Source organism: Leptodactylus fuscus, chromosome 8, assembly GCF_031893055.1.
Source record: "Leptodactylus fuscus isolate aLepFus1 chromosome 8, aLepFus1.hap2, whole genome shotgun sequence".
Classification (NCBI taxonomy): domain Eukaryota; kingdom Metazoa; phylum Chordata; class Amphibia; order Anura; family Leptodactylidae; genus Leptodactylus; species Leptodactylus fuscus.
The window spans coordinates 18,462,081-18,483,953 of NC_134272.1; the positions used below are offsets into that span (position 1 = coordinate 18,462,081).

General features: G+C 40.2%; 1 protein-coding gene across 1 annotated transcript; it reads right to left on the reverse strand.

Moving 5' to 3' along the window:
* Positions 1 to 2,803: 2,803 nt before the first annotated feature.
* Positions 2,804 to 18,898, reverse strand: ATP2A1 (ATPase sarcoplasmic/endoplasmic reticulum Ca2+ transporting 1). Its single transcript, XM_075285514.1, has 22 exons — positions 18,537 to 18,898; positions 15,757 to 15,774; positions 15,520 to 15,602; positions 12,936 to 13,040; positions 11,974 to 12,112; positions 10,611 to 10,691; positions 10,446 to 10,531; positions 10,051 to 10,348; positions 9,797 to 9,963; positions 9,276 to 9,364; positions 8,833 to 8,935; positions 7,328 to 7,459; positions 6,516 to 6,641; positions 5,958 to 6,176; positions 5,102 to 5,437; positions 4,794 to 5,014; positions 4,467 to 4,669; positions 4,271 to 4,356; positions 3,925 to 4,058; positions 3,702 to 3,819; positions 3,352 to 3,469; positions 2,804 to 2,844 (listed from the first exon to the last, which is right to left on the reverse strand). The coding sequence occupies exons 1-22, from the start codon at positions 18,652 to 18,654 to the stop codon at positions 2,840 to 2,842; spliced, it is 2,985 nt and encodes a 994-aa protein (XP_075141615.1). The 5' UTR covers positions 18,655 to 18,898; the 3' UTR covers positions 2,804 to 2,839.
* Positions 18,899 to 21,873: the final 2,975 nt, after the last annotated feature.

The following is a 21,873-nucleotide window of genomic DNA, read 5'->3' on the forward strand; positions in this document are numbered from 1 at the left end:
CGTTTCCGGTACGTGGGCCCCGGCCTTAAAATCCTTCAGGTATAACGGTACCCCCCCACACACACACAGACAAAGGATTACTCAAACCTTTAGTTTAACTTATTTAATTTTAATAAATAGCTAGAACAGTTTTCATTTTGGTTTTTCAACGCTTCCTTTTTTTTTTTCTTTGCTACAAGCTGCAACTCCCTCGGAGGGCTGGGATCAGGATAACATGACGCTGCAATTTACAAAACACCGACTGTGACTTTCACTGATGGAATAGACTTTAGGGGAAATACATTCTTAGTCCGGGTATTCTCCAGCTGTATGACGTTTTCCTTCACTTGAATGCTGGTTAAACAGGAGAAACGGGAGGGGAGCGCTATAAAAAAGGGGCAAGGTTGGAAGCAAAACTTAAAAGGTACTTGGAAACAGAATAACAGCCCATCAATAACAGAGCCCTTGCAATCACATCTGGCATAGGCCAGGATGTACAGACTTTAAAAAGGCAGGTGGAAATTTGGCAGTGATGTGTTGTAGGGAGACGAGATGAAATGTAAGGGGGGACAGATACATAGAAAGTCTCAATGGATATGTGGGCTGAAATCTGACGTGGTTCAGTAAAAAGCTGGATTCCTTTTACTGCAGTTTTTCTTTGTCTGTCAACAAAAAAATATATATTAGTTTTCATTTTTAAACAGCTATAGTATTTATTTGCCTTTGAATGTGTTCTGTTATTTTATCTGATGTGCCTCTTTAAAGGGGCTGTGCTATTAAGTACTCTTACCGCCTATCCACAGGATCAACCTGTGATCTGGAGAACGAAGGGCTGAAATGCCTCCTTGTGAATGCAATGCCAGTGCGCTTGCGCGACAAATGCTCCATTCACGGCTATGGGACTACTTCAGTCTCCAGCAACAGCTACCGCTCTATAGCAGTGAATAGAGCGCCGGTCTTGCAGGTGAATTGGCGCTCCATTTACAAGGAGAAGGCATGGGGGACTTTCAGTGCCCTCTCCTCATGATCGCTGGGGGACTTGGTGGTTGGATCTCCAGTGATCTGTCACTTATCCTGCTATCCTGTGTCCTTAACAGCACAACCCCTTTAATTTCTTGTAATATTTTCAGTAGAGAAAAATAAAGATCTTTCATCTAACACTTGAACACATACACACAAACTGTACAAAATATATATGATCTCTTTTAACACTTGAGCACACACACAATCCGTATACAATAAATAATGCCATCTTTAATAATACTAGACTTCTAGAAACACCTTTAGGCTAAGGCCCCACAGGCCGTAATCGCAGCGCTAAAACGCTGCGGAAAGAACTGCTGTGTGATCGCATTACGGTTCTTTCCGCAACGCTTTGAAGAGAAAGTTCACAGAGTTTTCCTCCACGGACTTTCTCTTCCCATTATATCTACGGGAAAGCTGACGGCGTTTCCGTAGATATAATTGACATGCTGCGATTTGCAAAGCAGCAATGGCTTTGCAAATCGCTGCGTGTCCGCGCTGCGTTTTTTCCCGCAAAGTGGGCATGGGATTCGCATGAATCCCATCCCCTTTGTTTGCACTGTAAAACGGCGTCTCCGCTGCGGGCAAATTGCTGCGTTTACGTCCTGTGGGGTTCTGGCCTTACACTGTCCAGCACAGTGAGGCTGCTTGCCGTTGTGGTATCCTCCACTGTTCAGGGGATCTTCATGAACAACTTAGACATTATAATGATCAGTCCTTTTTTTTATTGCAGTAATATTGGTTTCGTTTAACCTCACACACATACTTACCTTAACTTAATACCGTAACTTACATTAGGTTTTGCATTTTCCACCATGCAGTGCTTTTCAGGATGCAAAATGTAAAGCCGCAGCATTTCTATGATAGCTTAACTCTGCGTATAGTCAGCTTCTTTCATGCACTACTGTAATCTTGCCAGCAAAATACAGATTTTAAATTTCAATAACAGGAAACAACTTATATCCATCTATTGCGATTTTCATTTCACTCAGCACTTTTACTAATTTGGATACTTTTATTTGCAGCAATGAGTTGTTTCACAATACCAAGCCAGCCACAAACACATATGATGTATTTCTTGCATCATATGAGCACTGAGACAACACGCATAGCTGTCAAGTATTGGTAGCTGTAGCGTCTCCATTTGTAACATATATGCAGCACCGACTCTGAATCATTGTAGAAGTCCGTGGTATGGTGCCCTTATATTTTGCTACTTAGATGGTAAAGGGATAAAGGAGAGGTGTCATGGTAGGGATGAATTATGCAGGCAATGATAGTTAGAGTGGATGAAATGGAACAAAGAAATATAAATAGTAAGTAATGTTACACAATATATATGAGCTCTAAATACTGTGTATATGGATGATGGGAAGAAATATTCATGAAAACTGTTAATGTATTAAAGGCTTCATTTATGGTAAAATTAGTTAACATCTTTATTATTGTTACCATTTTTTTTTTTTATTAAAGGAAAGGTATATAAATGTACAAAACTAGTGAGAAGTTATGTGTCCCATAGTCAAGTTTATGAGTTTTTGAAGTGAAGAGTTGTGTTATCGGGGTACGGTAAGTTTTTGAGAAGACACATATACAATGCTTCAGTACATGATGGTGATATAGAGCAGGATAATAATGATTGGTTATAAATGAGGCATGCAGTACAGTGATTGGTCAGTTCTGTACACGGTGCTAGGAAAGGTTAATAAAAGTAAAAACAACTACAATGACACTAAATGGAGAGGACAAATATGCACATGGTAGAGAATGACATGAATCGACACATGCAACAGGGGGATACCTGTTAAACAGGAACAGGGAGGATGTGAGGAAAGGATTATGCTATGGGAAAGGATAGAAAAAAATACCAGTTTAATGTGAATAATGAATTCAACAGAAGGTAAGTCGTATAACAATGCCATATTTGTGCATCACACAGTGATGCGTTGCCTTCACATTGTTGTTTTTTTTTTTTTTTTTAATTAGGATTACCCCCACATTCTTACATGTTATTGAAACATATGAAGTTCCACAACACTTCCGAAATCATCTTAAGAAATTGTAGATACTAGTACATACATTGTACAGATATCCTGTTTTCCATCATCACCGAGTGGCTGTGACCCAAAATATTTTCTGGTCACTTGAGTTTTGGACAAATCCGGATAAGTTGTCTTGCTATAATGGCTACCATAATTATTAGATTTAGTCCATATTTTACTGTTTTTTGTGGGAGTTACATTTGCATTACACATAGTGAGCAAATCGTGTCACAATTCTCACAAAGCCTATAGCGTAGATAGATCCTTGTAAGCGATCTCACAAGTTAGAACATAAGCTAGCTCTTACCTTCAAGGTAGTTACGGGCAACGAATTTCAAAACTTCGTCCAGTAGGATGACAGGGAAAGAAATCTTCAGGACAACAAACCACTGAGTAAAGTTCAGAGGTGTCAACTTGAAGATCATCTGATGGATAAAAAGCAGGAGCATGTCAAGATAGGAACGCATTTTAACATACAAAACTTTGTCTTTCTATGTCAGGCTTGCTCCCTTCTGTTTTAGACTCCATTACTAAATGAAAGGAATAAAATCATGTGTTTTGTTGCTGAATGTAGATTATAGGCATGAATGTGCCTTGAAGGAAACCTCATATCAAAGTAACTTTTGCAATAGCTGTATTGTGGTATGTTTTACTCACTGGAAGAGGGTCAACGTAAAGGATCAGGAAGTGGAGGGACATGGAGAGGCAGATGGAGCCCAGCAGCCAAATGTTGACCCATGGGGGCATCCTGACCAGAGACTGGTTCTCTGAAAGACTGATGGAAAAAATAAAATCAGTATACAAGTGATATTACAACCTATAAGGCAAGTAGATTTTTTTAAATAGAAGTCATACCAAGAAAGGTGCCACGTGCATTTACCTGTTCAGAGCATTGCACATCTCAATGGTGACCAGCACGGACAGAGCCATGGTCATGGGAACTGGAGATTCAAAGATTTCACACTCAAGGCCCTCAAAGTCAGGGTTTTCCTCTGTACATTGCATGAAATGGCTCTGGGAAATTTTTAAAAAAAAGAAACACAAGATAAAATAATCAACATGATAACAATGAATAACTGGGATAGACACAGACAGGTCTCTATGTAGGCAAGTACCAATATGGCAGTGGGTAACTATTATTTATATAAAGGGATTTTCATTTCTGTATTCAATAAGCTAGCAGTAAGTAAAAAAAAAAAAAAAAAATCAGGAAGATCACTTCTTACCAGCTGGTGGAAAGACACTTGAGGTCCATCGTCGGCACACATGAACCACCAAGCAGCAGCGCCTACAGTGGCAGCACCCACATAACCTGCAAGGAAGGAACGCATCTTACAGTTAATAATTGGATGGTGGTAAAAGTATTTACAATAAAAATTGTCTTTTTAATTGGAAATCCATAGAACATATTTTTAAAATCACCTCCAATGGCCATGTAACGGAAGAAGAGCCAGCCACTGATGAGGGGTTCCTTAGGGCTACGGGGTGGTCTGTCCATGATGTCCAGGTCAGGGGGATTGAAGCCCAAGGCTGTAGCGGGCAGACCATCAGTTACCAGGTTCACCCACAGCAGTTGTACAGGAATCAAAGCCTCAGGCAGACCCAAAGCAGCAGTTAGGAAGATACTGCGAGAAAAAAGAGGGAGTATTGTATTCAGATCATGCAATCCTAAATTGTAGAAAGGTATTTCGATAAAGACTGCTAGAATGTAATGATCCTACTTACAATAAAGATAGCTAATAAACTCACCAGACGACCTCTCCTACGTTGGAGGAAATGAGGTAGCGGATAAATTGCTTCATGTTGTTGTAAATGGCACGACCCTCTTCTACTGCAGCCACAATTGTGGAGAAGTTGTCATCAGCCAACACCATTTCAGAGGCTGTCTTAGCTACAGCAGTGCCAGAACCCATAGCAATACCAATCTCAGCTTTCTTAAGAGCAGGGGCATCATTTACACCATCACCAGTCTGTTGGAAGTGACAAAAATATATGTAAGTCACAATGGAATAAAGGAAGAACGTAAAGTAAATAGTAACGTGATTCATGTAACCCACCATAGCTGTGATCTCATCAAAAGACTGCAGAAACTCAACAATTTTGGATTTGTGTGTTGGCTCGACTCTGGCAAAGCAGGAGGCACGTTTGCAGGCATCTCTTTGTTCTGCTGGGGGCAGATCGTCAAACTCACGACCAGTGAAGGCACATCCTGATACATCTTGATCCTCACCAAAGATGCCAATACGACGACAGATGGCAATAGCTGTACCCTTGTTATCACCAGTGATCATAATGACACGAATACCAGCTTCACGACAAAGCTTGATTGAGCCCACAACTTCTTTACGAGGGGGGTCCAGCATACCCACACAGCCAACAAATGTCAAGTCAGTCTGTGGAAGAATGAACAAATAACTGAAACATTAACAAATAAGATTGAGGAAAAATGATTTTGCTTTGTAAGTATGCTTAAATTACTTTGCCAATATATACTCTAATTGTACCTATACGGTTATATCAACCAGATTGGAGCCAAAAGGATGTCTTTTTGACCTCTGTCTTATCAGTGGATGCCAGTATACCGCCCAAAACTGTTATGGAAGATCGTAGTAGACTACAGTGTTTTGGACAACAGTATTCAGTTAAAGCATTTAAGTAAAGTAGTTCCTACAATGAGACCCTACAGGTGACGTAAGACACTATGGCATTCGTTAGTGGCACCTCTTTAATATATATGTACATCCTGGCTTAGGTTTTTAATGATGGCTATAAAAGTGCATTGAACAGATCATTGTGTGATGTAGCAGTTAAGCTTGGATTATTGCTAACTATTCAAGGAAAAAGAGCAAATATATGTTTATCAACAATGTACCTACTGTCCAAAGACCGTTTTAACTCAGATTTCCAGATTACCTCATATTCAGCAAACTTGGTGGTGTCTTCAAGAATCATGTCTTCTCTTTTTGGTGGGGTGTCTCTTGTAGCAAGAGCCAAGCAACGCAGTGTGTCTCTGCCTGTGCCCCACTCCTTGATTACAGTCAAGATTTTATCCTTGATGGCTCCGGTGAGAGGTACACGTGTTGTTCCCACGCGTACATAGTTGCAACGGTCAATGACACCCTCTGGGGCGCCCTGTTATTTTGGAATAAAAAGTAGAATGTGAAATCCACTATGCATATATATGTTTTTAGCAAACACTCTGTGCAGTGTGTCAATGGGGTACCAATAGTAATGTAAGACGTTTGTGTTGGATAGAAACAGAAGTTGTCATCCCTCAATTTTTGGATAGCATTCCAGTATCTATGAATGCCTTATAACAATATACTACTGGCGTATTTGATTTTATGGTTTGATATTCCCCACCCGCTATTACTCGATTACTTGAAAATGGCTGTGACAGTACTGGTATAGCCTAGATACAATCCCTTTATCATTCATATGGTGGAAGACACAATGTATCTCTGATCTTACCTTCACGAACATCTTGTTACCAACTGCGGCACGGGAAGCCTTGGCAGGTGTGCAGTAGACGGACATAGACTTCCTGTCACGAGAGAACTCCATGGTGAATTCTTTCTTCATCAGCTGTTTGATGACCTGTGAGAATCATTGTGTTTTAGAATCTTGTCACAATTTTCTAACAAATAATCCGTTTGAGATATATTTTTGACAATATATAGATTTGGGGGGGGGGGGGTTGTAGTTCACGTTGAAAGAAAAAAAACCCAAAACCCTAGAATCTTTTGACACGCATAGAACACTGAAAACCTAAACTTAGAGCAAATGCGAAGACTCAGAGCAGTTGGACATAAAACCACAACAGGCATGTGTTTGGGATCATAAGGCGCACATTGCTAGAAGGGAGTTAGGTTTCTTGTACATGACAAGTACAAGGCAGGTGTGCGGTATAGCAGAAGTCTTGATACACGGCTGCCAGCTTGCTGAGTGCTATATAATTATATTTCTATAATGGTAAAAGGCAGGCAGCTGGGGTTGTATGTCACAAGATGGATGGAGGTCCTGGGAAAGTAGAAGATTATTTCTTGGGCTGGAGAGAGCGGATAAAGCATAGATTCAGGTTGAAAAAATGCAAAAAAAATCGCTCAAACCCAACCTTTTGACATGGAGTGGATGTAAAATGTTTTTTTTAACATGGATTTAGTAAAAGTTATTTTTTAACCTAATTGCATTGGCGCGCTGGAGATTTTTTTTTTTACATATTCTCATAGATTCAAGTTCTCTAGGTTTAAAAATTGTTATATAATTGGGATTCTAGAACTTACAGAGTTGCAGGCATTGGCACGCTCAACTTTAGACAGGCTTTTCACATCTGTGTTAAATACATTCATCTTCTCAACAAGGGTTGTCAAGGCTGTCTCAGTGGCTTCTCCGACCTTCTCATATACTCCCTTGGACTGAAGGGCAAAAAAAAGTTATATGGCTCTGAAATAATCATTTTTCATATCTTGTTACAAAAAGCATTTATGGTAGTTTGCATTCTCCTTTGCATCTCATTCAATCTTAAGTAAAAGTCCATTTTAATTCTTGATTTAGTAATGGCAACAAGTGCACAAAGCTCATAGTTTCTTTGGCTACTCCAGTTTATACCAAGCCAAAAATGGTTTTATTGGCACTTGCAAGATAGTGATCCCCACTGGAGACAAGATCAACGCAAGTGCATTTTCTATCCAGAGTAGAAGAATGGTGCAAAAGTAGTAGTGGTAAAATAAGTAGTAATAAAGAGTACATAATGTATTTAATGGAGTAGAAAATACATTAAGGCCAGGGCCCCAGGGCCAGAAACACCGCAGTAAAAATCGCAGTATTTTACAGTACTTGCAAAGTGGATGGGATTCATGCGATTCCCATGCCCACATGCGGAAAAAATCGCAGCACAGACACGCTGCTATTTCCAAAACCGTTGCGGTTTTGAAAATCGCAGCATGTCAATTATATCTAAGGAAACGCCAGCGGGTTTCCCGTAGATATAATTGTAACAGAAAGTCCGCGGAGGAAATTCCATGAACTCTCTGTTCAAAGCGCTGTGGGAAGAACCGCGATGTGTTCACGCCACGGTTCTTCCCGGTGTTTCCGGCCTTAGCTTAAAACTGGGTTAACACATTCAGGTTTTGCATGTAGCTCTTAAGGGCCCCTTCACACTACAGATACGCTGCCTGATTCTGAACGTTAAAACACGGTCAGAATCAGCGCGTATAAAGCAGATCCCATTCATTCCAATGGGGAGCCGGCATATGAGCGCTACACGTGAGCGCTTCCCATTCACTTCAATGGGAGCGCTCGTAGAGTAAAAAGCAGCCCATTCATTTCAATGGGGAGCGCTCGTGTGCCGGCTCCCCATTGAAATGAATGGGATCTGCTTTATACGCGCTGATTCTGACCGTGTTTTAACGTTCAGAATCAGGCAGCGTATCCGTAGTGTGAAGGGGCCCTAAAGCTATTGCTAGGAGTGGATTGAAAAAAGAGGAGTAGCTACTGTTTTTTTATGCTTTATGATCCGCACCTAGCATCAGCTTCAAAAACATGAACATAGAAACATATCATATATTTATTACAAAATCTAATATTTAAAGTCATTGGAATGAGCACACATGATGTGAATAGAGTCACGTCCGAAGCCCCGCCATCCTATTTGGCAAGAGCGTGCAGCCATTGGTCACCACGCGAGGGGCTTTGGGTGTGGCTGCATCGTGTGCACTCACTCTTAGTTCATGTTAGATAAACAATCTAAACCACATTTGCTGTAACTTTCAATTATCTCTGATTTTACCTCATTGAAGTCAAGAGAAGAGTCATTGCAAAGTGCACAGATTGTGGCCAATTCCACTAGCCCATCATACTGGCCAGCCTTCACAGTCTTATCGTTCTTCTGACTGAGATGACAACACAGAAAGAGACAAGGCCAGCCAGGTGTAGGTGGAGATGAGACAGAAGGAAGAATAGTTTATGGAAAAAGAGAAAGAAAAGTAAGATGACATGCAAAGATGAGGGGGGAATTATAAAGGCAAGATAAGATAAAGTAGATATACAAGAGTGAATGAATGGGAGTGGAATCTGACATGGAAAATGCTGCTTGTGAATTGGTAGGATTTATATATCGAAATAATAGAGCTGATTCAGTAACATTTCTTAATGTGCAACAGTATAATTTTTGGAGATGTGTAGTCCATCTTCGGTTAGTTATTGACTAAGAATTTGACTTTATAAACTTACACTTCTCCTTCAGGGGCATAGGTGGATCCAGTGATGGTGAATTCATTAAGGGAGCAGACATCACCCTCAACTTTATCAATGACAAACATCTGTAATGAAAAATATTACTTTATTTATTTTATTTTAAAAGGGTTTTTCTCACCAACATAACGATAGGAACTATAGGAACTTCCTATGATGTGGGACTTGTCAGAAAGCCAACCACAATTTCCTTATGCACGTAGTGTCTCTGCTTGATAACCTGTGCACAATAAGGAGATCACATCCAGATCATAGAAAGTTCCAGCTTTCTTGGTCGTGCCCATTAGCAACAGATCAAGTAGAAAGATTGTCACCACTAACATTATTAGAGAAAATCTTTAAAACTCTGGAAAATGTTTAATTATCGATATTTACAAAAGTATATATTGTCTATATATATATATATATATATATATATATATATATATATATATATATAATATTAGTGATGTCCACATAACCCCTCTCTTCTTAGTTAAAAGCCCGTTGTATAAGCCTACCCTGCAGACAGACATCTGGTTGGTGGTCAGAGTACCAGTCTTGTCAGAGCAAATGACAGATGTGCAACCAAGGGTTTCCACAGAGGGCAAGCTTCTGACAATAGCATTCTTCTTAGCCATACGTCTTGTACCCAAAGCCAGACAAGTGGTGATTACAGCAGGGAGACCTGTATGGAGTAAGAGCTGTTAGATAATGTATGGAGAATACACTAGGCCAGCATTACTATATACCAGCAATAGTATATCTAACCAACCTTCAGGAATAGCAGCTACAGCCAGAGCCACAGCAATCTTGAAGTAATAAATAGCTCCTTTGATCCAAGAGCCACCATGGATGGGGTCATTGAAGTGTCCAATGTTGATCAGCCATACAGCAACGCAGATGAGGGAAATGACTTTGGACAGCTGCTCTCCAAACTCATCAAGTTTCTGCTGAAGTGGGGTCTTTTCTTGTTCTGTGGCTGCCATCTCATCACGAATCTTACCAATTTCAGTGTTAGCGCCGGTGGCAATAACAACGCCAATAGCCTTACCAGCTCCTACATTGGTACCCTAAGCAGGATGAAAAGGAAATTAACATATGTCTAAAGAGAGAAAAGTTAGATTCAAAAATGAAATAGAGCAGAAAACTTGCAATGGAAATACTTACGGAGAACAGCATGTTTTTCTTGTCTTGGTTGACAGCTCTGGGGTCGGGAACAACCTCTGTGTGTTTGATGACAGAGACAGACTCTCCTGTAGGAAACACAAGTTGTAGGTGAGAAACCTGTAACATTCATTTTTATGTTGACAGTGATTTACTTTCTTAACGTACCTGTCAGGATGGACTGGTCGATACGCAGGGTGGTGGATTTAATGTCAATTAGTCTGATGTCAGCTGGGACTTTGTCACCAACTAGGAATAATAGGAAGTTGTTAGTAAGCAGCAACAGTATGGCGGTGTCTCAATTTTTTAACGAAATGAAAGCAAAGTGTTCAAACATTGACTAAAAAAGGAGCAGAACTGGTCTTACAAGACCATATTGAATGTACAGTCCGCAAGTTGCTAATCGGCAACATACACTCTGCAGATGTCCGTGTCCTGCCGCACTCGCCCATAGAGTTCTATGGGCGAGTCCGTGCAGTGCCATAATTCACGGCCATTACGGACATGTGCTATAAATTGCGGACCACGGTTGCGGCCCCGCCACACCACAAATATCCGCATTGAATATAATGTGTCCTCAAATGGTCCGCAATTGAAAACCCTCAATTGCGGACCATTTGTGGACTTACATTACGGCCGTGTAAGGCTGGTCTTACACGGCCATAGTAATGGATACTAAAGAAAACACGTACTGTACATTGACTATATATATGTGGGCTGTCAGAAATTAACTCTAAAATAACCGACTGTACTAAAATGATTTTCAAAATCTTTTTCGTAGCACTTTGTGCTATTGAAAAATTAACAGAAAAATGTGAAAAACAAACTTTTTTTTCACATTTATCTATGCAATCTATCTATATTTCCATGCTGATTTCTCCGGTCACAAGAAGTTTATGAAATCAGATTATTATTATTATTATTATTATTATTATATAGATTTTTTTAAAGAATAAAATAGAAATGGAAATAATTTGGAATACTCTGAAATTGTTTCTCACTCCCACTATTTCGACTGCTATGGATTACAGTGGATTATTAAAATATTATTCAATTATTATTAAATCTCATCCTCCACAGGATATGCATTAAATAACTGATAGATCTAAGTCCAACCGTTGGGACCTGCCCCTATCTCCAGAACAACCAAACAGAGGATGAATAGGGACATGACTGCTTTTGGTATATATCTCTCTCCATTCATTTCTATGAAGGACAAATGGCTTAACATGCTTGGTTGACGAACTCCCATGGACGTGTATGGATTGACATTCATGAGCACATCCTACAGCATTACTGTTGAAGGACTCCCATTCTGGAGATAGGTACAGGTCCGAGAGTTCAGACCTGTATCTATCAGACATTAGCCATCCATGAAAGATTTATGGCATATGTTGTGAATACGCAATTAATATAAAAAATGGGAATAACCGTTAATGATAAAAGTGGTCAGCAAAGAAAATAGGGATTTGAGTCTGAAGATACCAGCTTAAATGTTATGTCAGCCATACATAAATCTGCCTTAACTTACCTGCTACCTCCACAATATCACCAGGCACGATCTCTCTTGCCTTGATTCTTTGTACAGATTTTCTGTCACTGCGGTAAACTTTTCCCATCTCGGGCTCATATTCCTTAAGAGCTTCAATGGCATCTTCAGCATTTCTTTCCTAGGTGACATATAGAGCTTTTAGGGCTATATTACCTGGACGCACACTCACAGTGTTAGTTTCAGCAGTGATATAGTATCAGACTGTCTTCTGGCTCAGATTCATAGATAGATGTCTGTTTTATTGGCAGCCTTCCTTATTAGCTTATCAGATGATAGTTCTATCCAACGACATGCACTCGATGTGGTTGAGAATACTGCTGGATCCTCTGGTCTTAAAGGAGTATTCCCATCTACATAATTATTTTTAAATTTGTAGATAATTAAAAGTTAAACATTTTTGCAAATGTAAGTAATTAAAAATTCTGCAGCGTTTTAAAGATTTTCTCTCACTTTCTTAGTGGTGACAGTCTGTTATCTTGATTGGTTGCCATGGATACGACCACCAATGCAGAAACTTTCTAAGGTCAGAAAATCAGCCATGATTTCTTTATTGTGGCCGGGATATCTTCTCATACATGTAGTGTCCCTGCCTGATAACCCAGCTACAATAAGAAAATCATAGCTGGGTTCCTGACAAGTCCCAGATCATAGAAAGTTTCTGCATTAGTGATCGTATTCATGACAACCGATCAAGATAAAAGACTGTCACCACTAAGAAAGTGAGAGAAAATCTTTAAAACGCTGCAGAATTTTTAATTACTTATATTTGCAAAAATGTTTAACTTTTAATTATCTACAAATATAGATATGATCATGTACATGGGAATACCCCTTTAAGAGACCAAAGAGACTCTTAAAATCAACTTTTAACCAAGATTTCCATTATAAGTGATACTTTCCTAAATGTAACGTTTCCATTGTAACAATAGAAGCGTTTTTACCTGCCAGACTCCTACAACGGCATTAGCGATGAGGATCAGCAGAATGACAAAGGGTTCCACGAAAGCTGTGATTGTCTCTTCACCTTCTTCAAACCAGGCCAGCACCTGCAAAGCACACACGTTACATCTCACAACAGATTACAAGTAAGGGCTGCCTCACGGAGGAGACCATGGAATTTACTTTGTTAAACCTTAAGGCTCATGGAAAAAGCTGTATTTTTCTGTTGAAGATTTTGATTTTTTTTTTTGAGCCAAAGTCAGGAGATGATTTAGCAGAAAAGAGATGTATAAGAGCGTGATTTATAGTTTCCTTCCGTTTTAAGGCCACTCTTGACTTTGGCTCAAGAAAATGGAGTAAACTCTGCAACAAAAGAACATGGTTTGTAGGATTAAAATATTGATGGCCTATCCTTGGCATAGGTCATTAATAACAAATCAGCCAGGGGTCAACACAAGGGTCCGCCACAGATCAGCAGCTTGGAGGATAGTCCATTAATATTTTAGTATTGGAAACCTCTTAAACTACTTCCATAGACTCTTTGCCTCCATATTTGCCAGTGTTTTTAGGTTTATCATTTTACGCGTAAAAATGATGTGTTCCTGCTATTTCTGTCTGTATACTGTATCTGTACATGTCTGGATCTATATCTATACTGTAGGTCATGTGGGTAAACTTGAAACCAAAAACGCCATCTCTTATGTGAACATTACACTCCGCAGCCTCTTTAGAAACTTTGCTACCAATAGTTTACATGGATTTTTATTCTTTAAGAAACGAATACTTTTCTCAGCTGTGATATGCTATTGGTTTAGAAGCAGAGTGTGTTACTCCGACATCTGGTCAGTGAACTATAATGATCAGTGTAACTTGACTGTAAGGTTAGAAATTTACCTTTGATTTCTCTGAATATTTAGTCTTTAGAGTTGAGTTTTCAGGGGTTCCGAGTAGAGCTGTGTCACAGCAGAACCCTTGTCATTATAAACAGCATCTTAAATTACCTTCGAGTAGATTTACAGCTATTTTATGGGGCCCTCCCATACTTCATGCAGCTGTTGTGCTTGCAAAACACATAACCACCCGGGCCTGTCACTCATAGCTGCAAGGAACACCCTCTGTCTCCCCTGACCTCCCCTCTCTTGCTGGGCCTCCTCCTGCAGTCTCACAGCAGCTGTCTGACACTTGAGCTGGCCACTGGCTGGATCGAGTTATCTTCAAGACAAATTTAACCTGCAGAATGTGCCGCTCATTGGGAAAAGAAAAGGTCAGGGTTAGAGCCTGTTTAACCCTTTCACAAGGCCCATGTCATGTGTGTCCTAAAGCTAGCTAGTTCCTAGCCTGTGGCAACCGGTTGTAAATGTAGTACTAATGTGTCTGTGAAAGATGGGCAGACACACTATAGAAAGTGAAATAGTAAAATTGGCCAAGCCCACGATAAAGACATGTAATACAAATATTTTAGGTGTTTGTTGAAAAAAAGTGTATTGTGAACAAAATTTTTGTCTGGTGCTTTTAGTGACTGAGACAAAGCAATAGGTGAATGCTAGCAGTCACACCCAGACCCTGGTACATAAGGGGACCCAAAGGCCCCTTTGTAATATAAGAAGCCACCTGTACTATAAATGGCACATGGCAGGTGGAGGAATCTGTTACAGATTTAGCAGTCAGGCCCACAAGCTTATAGGTTGCTGCTCTTTGTTGTAAGGAAATTAGACTCCAATGTATAGAAATTCTGCACATTGGGATGTAGCTCTGTTCTGGTGGAATTCTGTGATAATACTCTGTGCTCTGGCCTCAGCTTTTCACTTGTACGGCTACGTACAAGAGCTATATGTAGGGGCTCGTCCCTGTGTGATAAAGGAAGTGTTTCTGCTAGACAGTGTCGGCTGAAATGTTCCATACTCCGAGTGATGCCCTTAGTCATGGAGCATCTCTACAGAGATTAATGTCCCTTAAATACGCGGAAGAGGGTCATGATCTAAGAACCGCCTGCTTAATGTCTGGGGACACTTAATCCGTATGCTTCATTGAACAAGTAATATCCCCATAGGTTATCTGAATTTTTCAGGGTAATTGGACTGAGGCAGATACAGTCAGGTAGCCCAGAGTGACATGTCATTTGATGTCATAACAATTGTAAAGCAGGACAGTTCGGCCGCTATGATGTACATTTGTGCTTAAAATGAAATAGAAAACCAGAATATGTCTGAAATATTCTACAGTACTTGTATGTTACTATACCTCTCGCCCAAAAACCATAAAATTTTCTTGTGGTCTCATCTCATCCTGTTACTATCATGGCGTGAAATAGCCGTATAGGTGGGATCATATAGAATACAGTATGTATCACTGTACAGTAGTTGTTTAGAGCTCCAACCTTCATGTGGAATTTGGACAAAACCTAAAACACTTATCTTATGAATATAATATTGATGTATTATTTTATATTTAACAATCTGTTTGGATGGTATGATGCAATTATATTATAGCTTATAATCATTAATATTAATAGAATTTATAGGAATGAAATGGAAGCATAGTCTTCCTCATCTATGCACCTTTTTGCATGCTAATTTGAGTACTTACAAAAGATATAACAGCAGCCAGCAGCAAAATTCGGACAAGCAGATCTTCGAACTGTTCTGCAACGAGTTCCCAAAGTGACTTTCCTGTAGTGAGAAGACAAGTTTGTGTCAATCCTACAAATTCTAGAACTCAGGCTCTACCATTCATTGTCATAGCTGCAGTTGTTCAACCAAGCACACGTCACACTCCACCAATAAGTCTTAAAATGTAATATATATGCAGTAAAACATGGCTTACCCTCCTCAGCTGGGAGCTCTGGTCCACATTAACAGCAGCAGTGGAGAGAGAGAGAGAGAAAATAAGAAAAAATCAGCGCTTATCCTTAATATGATCAAAGTACATGACAGCTTACTACAACCTGCCATTGTCTGTAGACTAATGGGCATTGTGTGTAGCGTTAAATATTTCATCCATACTTCCAGCACTAGGCCTTTGCATTATTTCTATGTGCTAGAAGTCAGCCAAGTTACGATTGCTTTATGTATTCTTTTATAAGCTAGTAATCCTCTTCCCTTCCCCCCCATTCTGTCTGGGTGCTGACAAATGGTTGACACGACCCCCATCAGTAGAAGTGAAATTGCGTCAAATCATAGTTTTATACATAGTATTAGACGTTTTATATTTAATTGAGGTGATTTATTTTGATGCTTATTTATTCAGGCAGGAACCAGATAGTAATAAGAGCTGTGAGAAAATGTATTCAAGGGGCAACATGAACCTAAGAGCCTTGAAGCAAAAGATGGAGTGAATGTGTAGTCAGATGACCAAGCTGATGATGTGTATGTATGAGGGTATCCTGAGGGTTATATGACAGCTTTATAAATCCTGCTGTCAGGTTGTGTCATGCTGATACTATGTATGATCCTACACGCTAAGGGAACAGAATGCTCTCGGACTTGGATCTCTGGATCTTGCACCATACTGTGTCATGTGGGCCAACATATTGGTGCACAAGTCCTCAAGTACTCTTTAACCTACTCACGTCTGAAAAAACAAAAAAACAACAACATCGTTTTGACACTATGCTGTAAGCCTTATGATAATTAATAAATCATTGGATGTTAGTTTTAAGATGAATATGTTAGAGATTGAATTATGTGGTTTAAGGTTTGTGAAAGAATAGAAATAGTGTTGAATTTAATATGGGGAAACCTTGGAATATTGTCCTTTGCACTACTATAGAAGCATCATGAGTTAGCGGCTGCAAACACATTTTTAAGCCTCTTTTCAGTAAAAAAAAAAAAAAAAAAAAAAAAAAAAATTACTGATGAAACTTTATATATAATTCTGTCTTTTTTAGTACAAAATGTAAGCCTGTCTCTATATTTAGCACTCCGGCTATAGTATTTCTTGCAGGGTACCAATATGTCTATATATAGAGATGCATGACTTATTATGTAAGTATTTTGGGGCACACTGTCTGACATTGAGATTGGGAAGACCATAGGAAGGATCTTGTCTCTCAGCACTTTGCAGCCTGGGACTCTCTTGAAGGACACAAGTGAGATGGCTGTATAAGGAGAGTGACATCATGGGCTGGATCTAATACCCCTCTACAAAAATACTTCCCTCTACCATGTGAGGAGCCCTCTAGGCTGCAATGTATAGCATTAGGTATAGTTCATTACCAACACGTCCCTGTGCCGTTCATTATAGAGACACCAGTATATGTTTAATGTCATACTGTCCTATACTTGTCACCTAATACGTACAGAATGTGCAGTATGCAGATCTATACATAACACTGGGCAGGGAGAGCATATGTTCTTCCATGTATACCTATATGCCAATGACACATTTCACAGAATTTGTTAGTCATATGCGCTGTCAGCAATTTGTATTCCAACGCTAATAACTATGAGCCATCGAGCTGTAAAGAGAATATTCACATCAAATATATTACACGCTAATAAGTGTAAATAGGAGTCCCTGTATATTCACCAGAGAAGTCAACACAGACCTTACTGTTGGCTATTCTGCTCTGCCAGCTTATGTAGCTTTGATTGCAAGAATGTGACATTTACAGAGATCCCCTCATCGTCCCTCTGGACTAGTAAAAGATAATCATAGCAACTCTGTAACAACTCTGTCAGGAAACCCTGCTATGTCTGTGCAAGGATGGAGCGTACTGTTGTGTACAGATAAAACCACTATCCTATAGATCTTTTATAAACCTTGATAATATAAAACTGACTAATAATGCGATGCACAAGATGGGATACTGCACTATGGGACTCGTCTTCCTAGTACTGCTATGTATAGGTCATCTAGTGCAGACAACAGTCTATCATTGACAGCAGGGTGACAAGAGGTACAGAACAGATGTCCTCAACTTCACAGGCATTTCTATACAAAGTACATCACTTACACTTCTAAAAGTAAGATCTGCAGATAAGAGTCAACTTTTCAGGGACAGGGAGTCCTCACTAAAGTCTACAAACTACTAAACATGTCAACTAGTCCACTGCCCACTTCTATCTTAAGTATATATTCTATTTATCTTTTATATTGTCTCGGGTTGTCCATAAAATAACGTACAAGACATTCAACAACATGTAATTCACCACAGGTAAAACAACTTTTTCATTAAAACAGATTGCTTTCTAAGCTATTGAGGTTTTCAATAAAACATCATGTAATACTTTAGTCTTGTATTTTGCATTCATTTACTCGTTTGGGTAATGTGGTTATATAAGTTGTAGAAGCTGTAGACTTAATAGTGTAATATATGCACTTTAAGCAACAGTAACCTGAGACATCCTCAGTTTTCATGGTTGCTTTACATGCTTTTTTTTGTGTTTGCATTAGTTTCGGCTCTTGATGATATCATAATTACATCTGTTCTAGAAGTTTGTGGCATATATTACAAAGTTGGGCTGAGTGCGTTTGCAGCTCTGTATGAGAAGTGGGAAATATATTGTTGTAATGTTGGCAATTGTATCAGCAAGATTGTATATTGTGAATACAACTGATTTCCATTGATCTCATATACATGCAAAAATGTGGATACAACATACCATTGGGTCCAAACTTGTCAAAGTTCTTCTTGACTTGATCAGGTGACAGACCTGAATTTTCATTGACCCCAAAATAGGCGAGGCATTCCTCTGTGGTTTTGGTGTGTGCGTTCTCCATCCTTCCCTTTCAGCCCTGCCGCAAAGGGCTCACCTTGTCCGTAAGAGAAAGTGTTCTATTTCCCCCCACCTCTTGTGGTTGACAGTCTTTGATGGGCAGGTCTCCCCTTTTCTGCAGCTGAGTATTTCAGCGGATTCTCCCTTAAGAGCCGGCCCGTGGCTCAACAGCTCATCTCCTGCTCTGTCCTTAGCAGGAGACTGGATCACCCTTAACCCTGGACCCCACACAGAAGCTGTCAGAGAGAACCTTTGCTGGAGAGGTGCTTATAAGAGGGTTAGGAAGCCCACACCCCTACCTTGCATTTTGATTGGTCAAGGGAAGGACTGATGTCAGTTTATGCATTATCACCCTGTCCAGCCCTTTACAGAAAGGAGACCCTCTTTGGTTTTTTTGTTTTTGCTGACTTGATATGAGCTTTGTAGGCGTGTTACACAGACACACACACACACACACACATACACACGCTAACCTGTCACTCAAAATTCAGGACAAGCTTGTAAGAGAACCCTGTGGGTGTCCCTCCCTCTGATCATATCCTGGCAAGCACTTGCCTATCCCCTTCCACTAAACCCATTCAAGTTATTTTTGTCACCTGTCCATAATTGTTATATATATATTCGGACAACGACTACACACACTGCTTGTCACTTACATAACTGTCCTTGCTTTTATCTTTCTTTTATCACTCTTGTAAATACCTCTAATTGTTTCAGCTGGTTTCCTCTCCTTGAAAAAGGATTTACATGTTCTTCTCAGTCACTCTTCATCTATTACCCCTATTTATTCACAATTATTATAATTATTTGATCTTTCATTCTTATTCTTCTGCCTTTTAAACTCAGTCCTACCATACAATTTATACTGATTCATCGACCAATTCTCGTATATTAAGTTTTCTTTTTCAGATGCAAATTATTTTCTGATTTACTTTCTTCGTCAGTTTCATTATACTGTGTTTTTGGGTTTTTTACTTAAAGGGATTCTACCACTAAATAGCTATTTTTTCTGCTTTAGACGTTGGAATAGCCTTTAGAAAGGCTATTCGTCTCTTACCTTTAGTCGTGGTCTCCGCGGCGCCGTTCCTTAGAAATCCCGGTTTTTACCGGTATGCTAGTGAGTTCTCTCACAGCAATGGGGGTGGGCCCCAGCGCTCAAACAGCGATGGGGGCGTCCCCACTGCTGCCTGAGAACTCTCTCCAGTGACGCCTCCTTCTTCAGCTGCATCCTCCCCTTCTCTCATCGTCTTCCTTCTGTGTCATCTCCGACGCCTGCACAGTCGGCTCTGCTAGCGAGACATTAGTAGAGCCGACTGCGCATGCCGGCCCGCGGCCATATTTTCGAGGCCGCAATTGCGCGCATGCGCAGTACGCTCCTTGAAGTCTTCGCCGAACAGAGCATATTGCGCATGCTCAGTAAGGTCTGTACAGCTCTCCGACGTGCGAGTGAAGTCATCCAGGCTAGACAGACTTGAGGTAACTGGTAAGGTTGTTTCAGATATCTGGATCCGTGATGACTGCAGAGCTGACAATATTTGCTGGATGATGCGTGGGGGAGTATCCATAGAGTGAACATGACAATGAAAACAGGCAGGGTGGATGGGTAGGCATACTTCTATCACCGCAGTACACTTTACAGTACACTTTACAGGTCATTCTCCCACTACCTTCACTCACGTTCCCCTCTTTTGAAGTCCATGCCATCAGACTTTTCCACCCAATCTCCTTGCACATAGCCATGATCTACTGTCCACCTGATTCACCCTACCAATATATATTGGATTTTACTAGAGATGAGCGAGTACTGTTCGTATCAGCCGATCCGAACAGCACGCTCCATAGAAATGAATGGATGCACCTGGTACTTCCGCTTTGACGGCGGCCGGCCGCTTAACCCCCCGCGTGCCGGCTACGTCCATTCATTTCTATGCGAACGTGCTGTTCGGATCGGCTGATCCGAACAGTACTCGCTCATCTCTAGATTTTACCCAAGATTTGGATTTCTTTTGAAGATGTTAAAACATTAATCGTTAAGAGCCTTAGAATATAGGTAACGTGACATCTTGGCTGCACAGCAATCACTGTAAAAACAAAAAAAAAAAACAAAACCCATAAGAAAATGGTGCAAATGCATTTTTTTCTAAATCCCCTATTCCGAAGTTTTTTGCAGGTGAATAAATATCCCCATCCTTTTTTTTTAGATTGTGATTTTTTTTTCTCTTTCCTATCAGTATGTCTTTGTAGAATGGGAGGAAATCCGTGCAATCACGGGGAGAACATAAAAACTCCTTACAGATGTTGTTCCTGGCGGGATTCAAACCCAGAACTCCAACGCTGCAAGGCTGCAGTGCTAACCACTGAGCCACCGTGTTGCCCCTTAAATATCCTCACCCCTTAAATATCCCCATTCTGTGATATCTCTGGAAATTATACAGATAAAACTTCATTCCTGCATTAGTGTCCTGTGAAAGATGAGAATCTCCTCCTTCATATTTATTTATTTTTTTTAAATGCCTGATGTATAGCTTTGTGAAGTAACCCCCTTCCTGACCCACATTTTCTTTACATTTCTTTAAGTAGGGACCGCTCTCAATAGAGATTCGAAGGGAAGGGTGAAAAATGCAGTAACTCACAGAAAGAAGCCAACGTTTGTTAATAAAGTAGATTACAAAATGTATTAATGACACAATTGCTGCCAGAAAATCAAAAATTGTCTGAAGGATTAGTTATGCTTTTACTGACCTTGCATTAATAACTGGAAACCATTCTTGTTTAGTAGTATAAAACTTATGGTCATATGCACACTGTGCCTTGGTGGTGTAGATGCTTGGCCTATATACTTAAAGAGTCCTCATAATAGTGCAGTTTTACATACCGCTAGAAAGCTGACAGTGTGCTGAATTAGTTAGTTTTGGCACCGATCTCTCCCCACTCTCAGAAGGGTGTTCCTCATAGGTCAACGTCATTGATAGGCTGTGAGGAAGGCCTACCCCCACCTGACAATAATTGTCCATAGACTTGTACTGAAGGTGCATTCCTCACAGTTCAGCATCATGGCACGGTGGTAAGGAGCGCCCTCTCTGACAGTACAAGACTATGCTACAGTACTTTCAGGGGGGACGTTCCTTACAGCTTAGCGATGATGCTGAGCTAGGAGGAACGCCCTTCTGACGGAGGGGAGAGATCGGTGCCGAAACTAATGGCACCGATAACTCTTCCACCG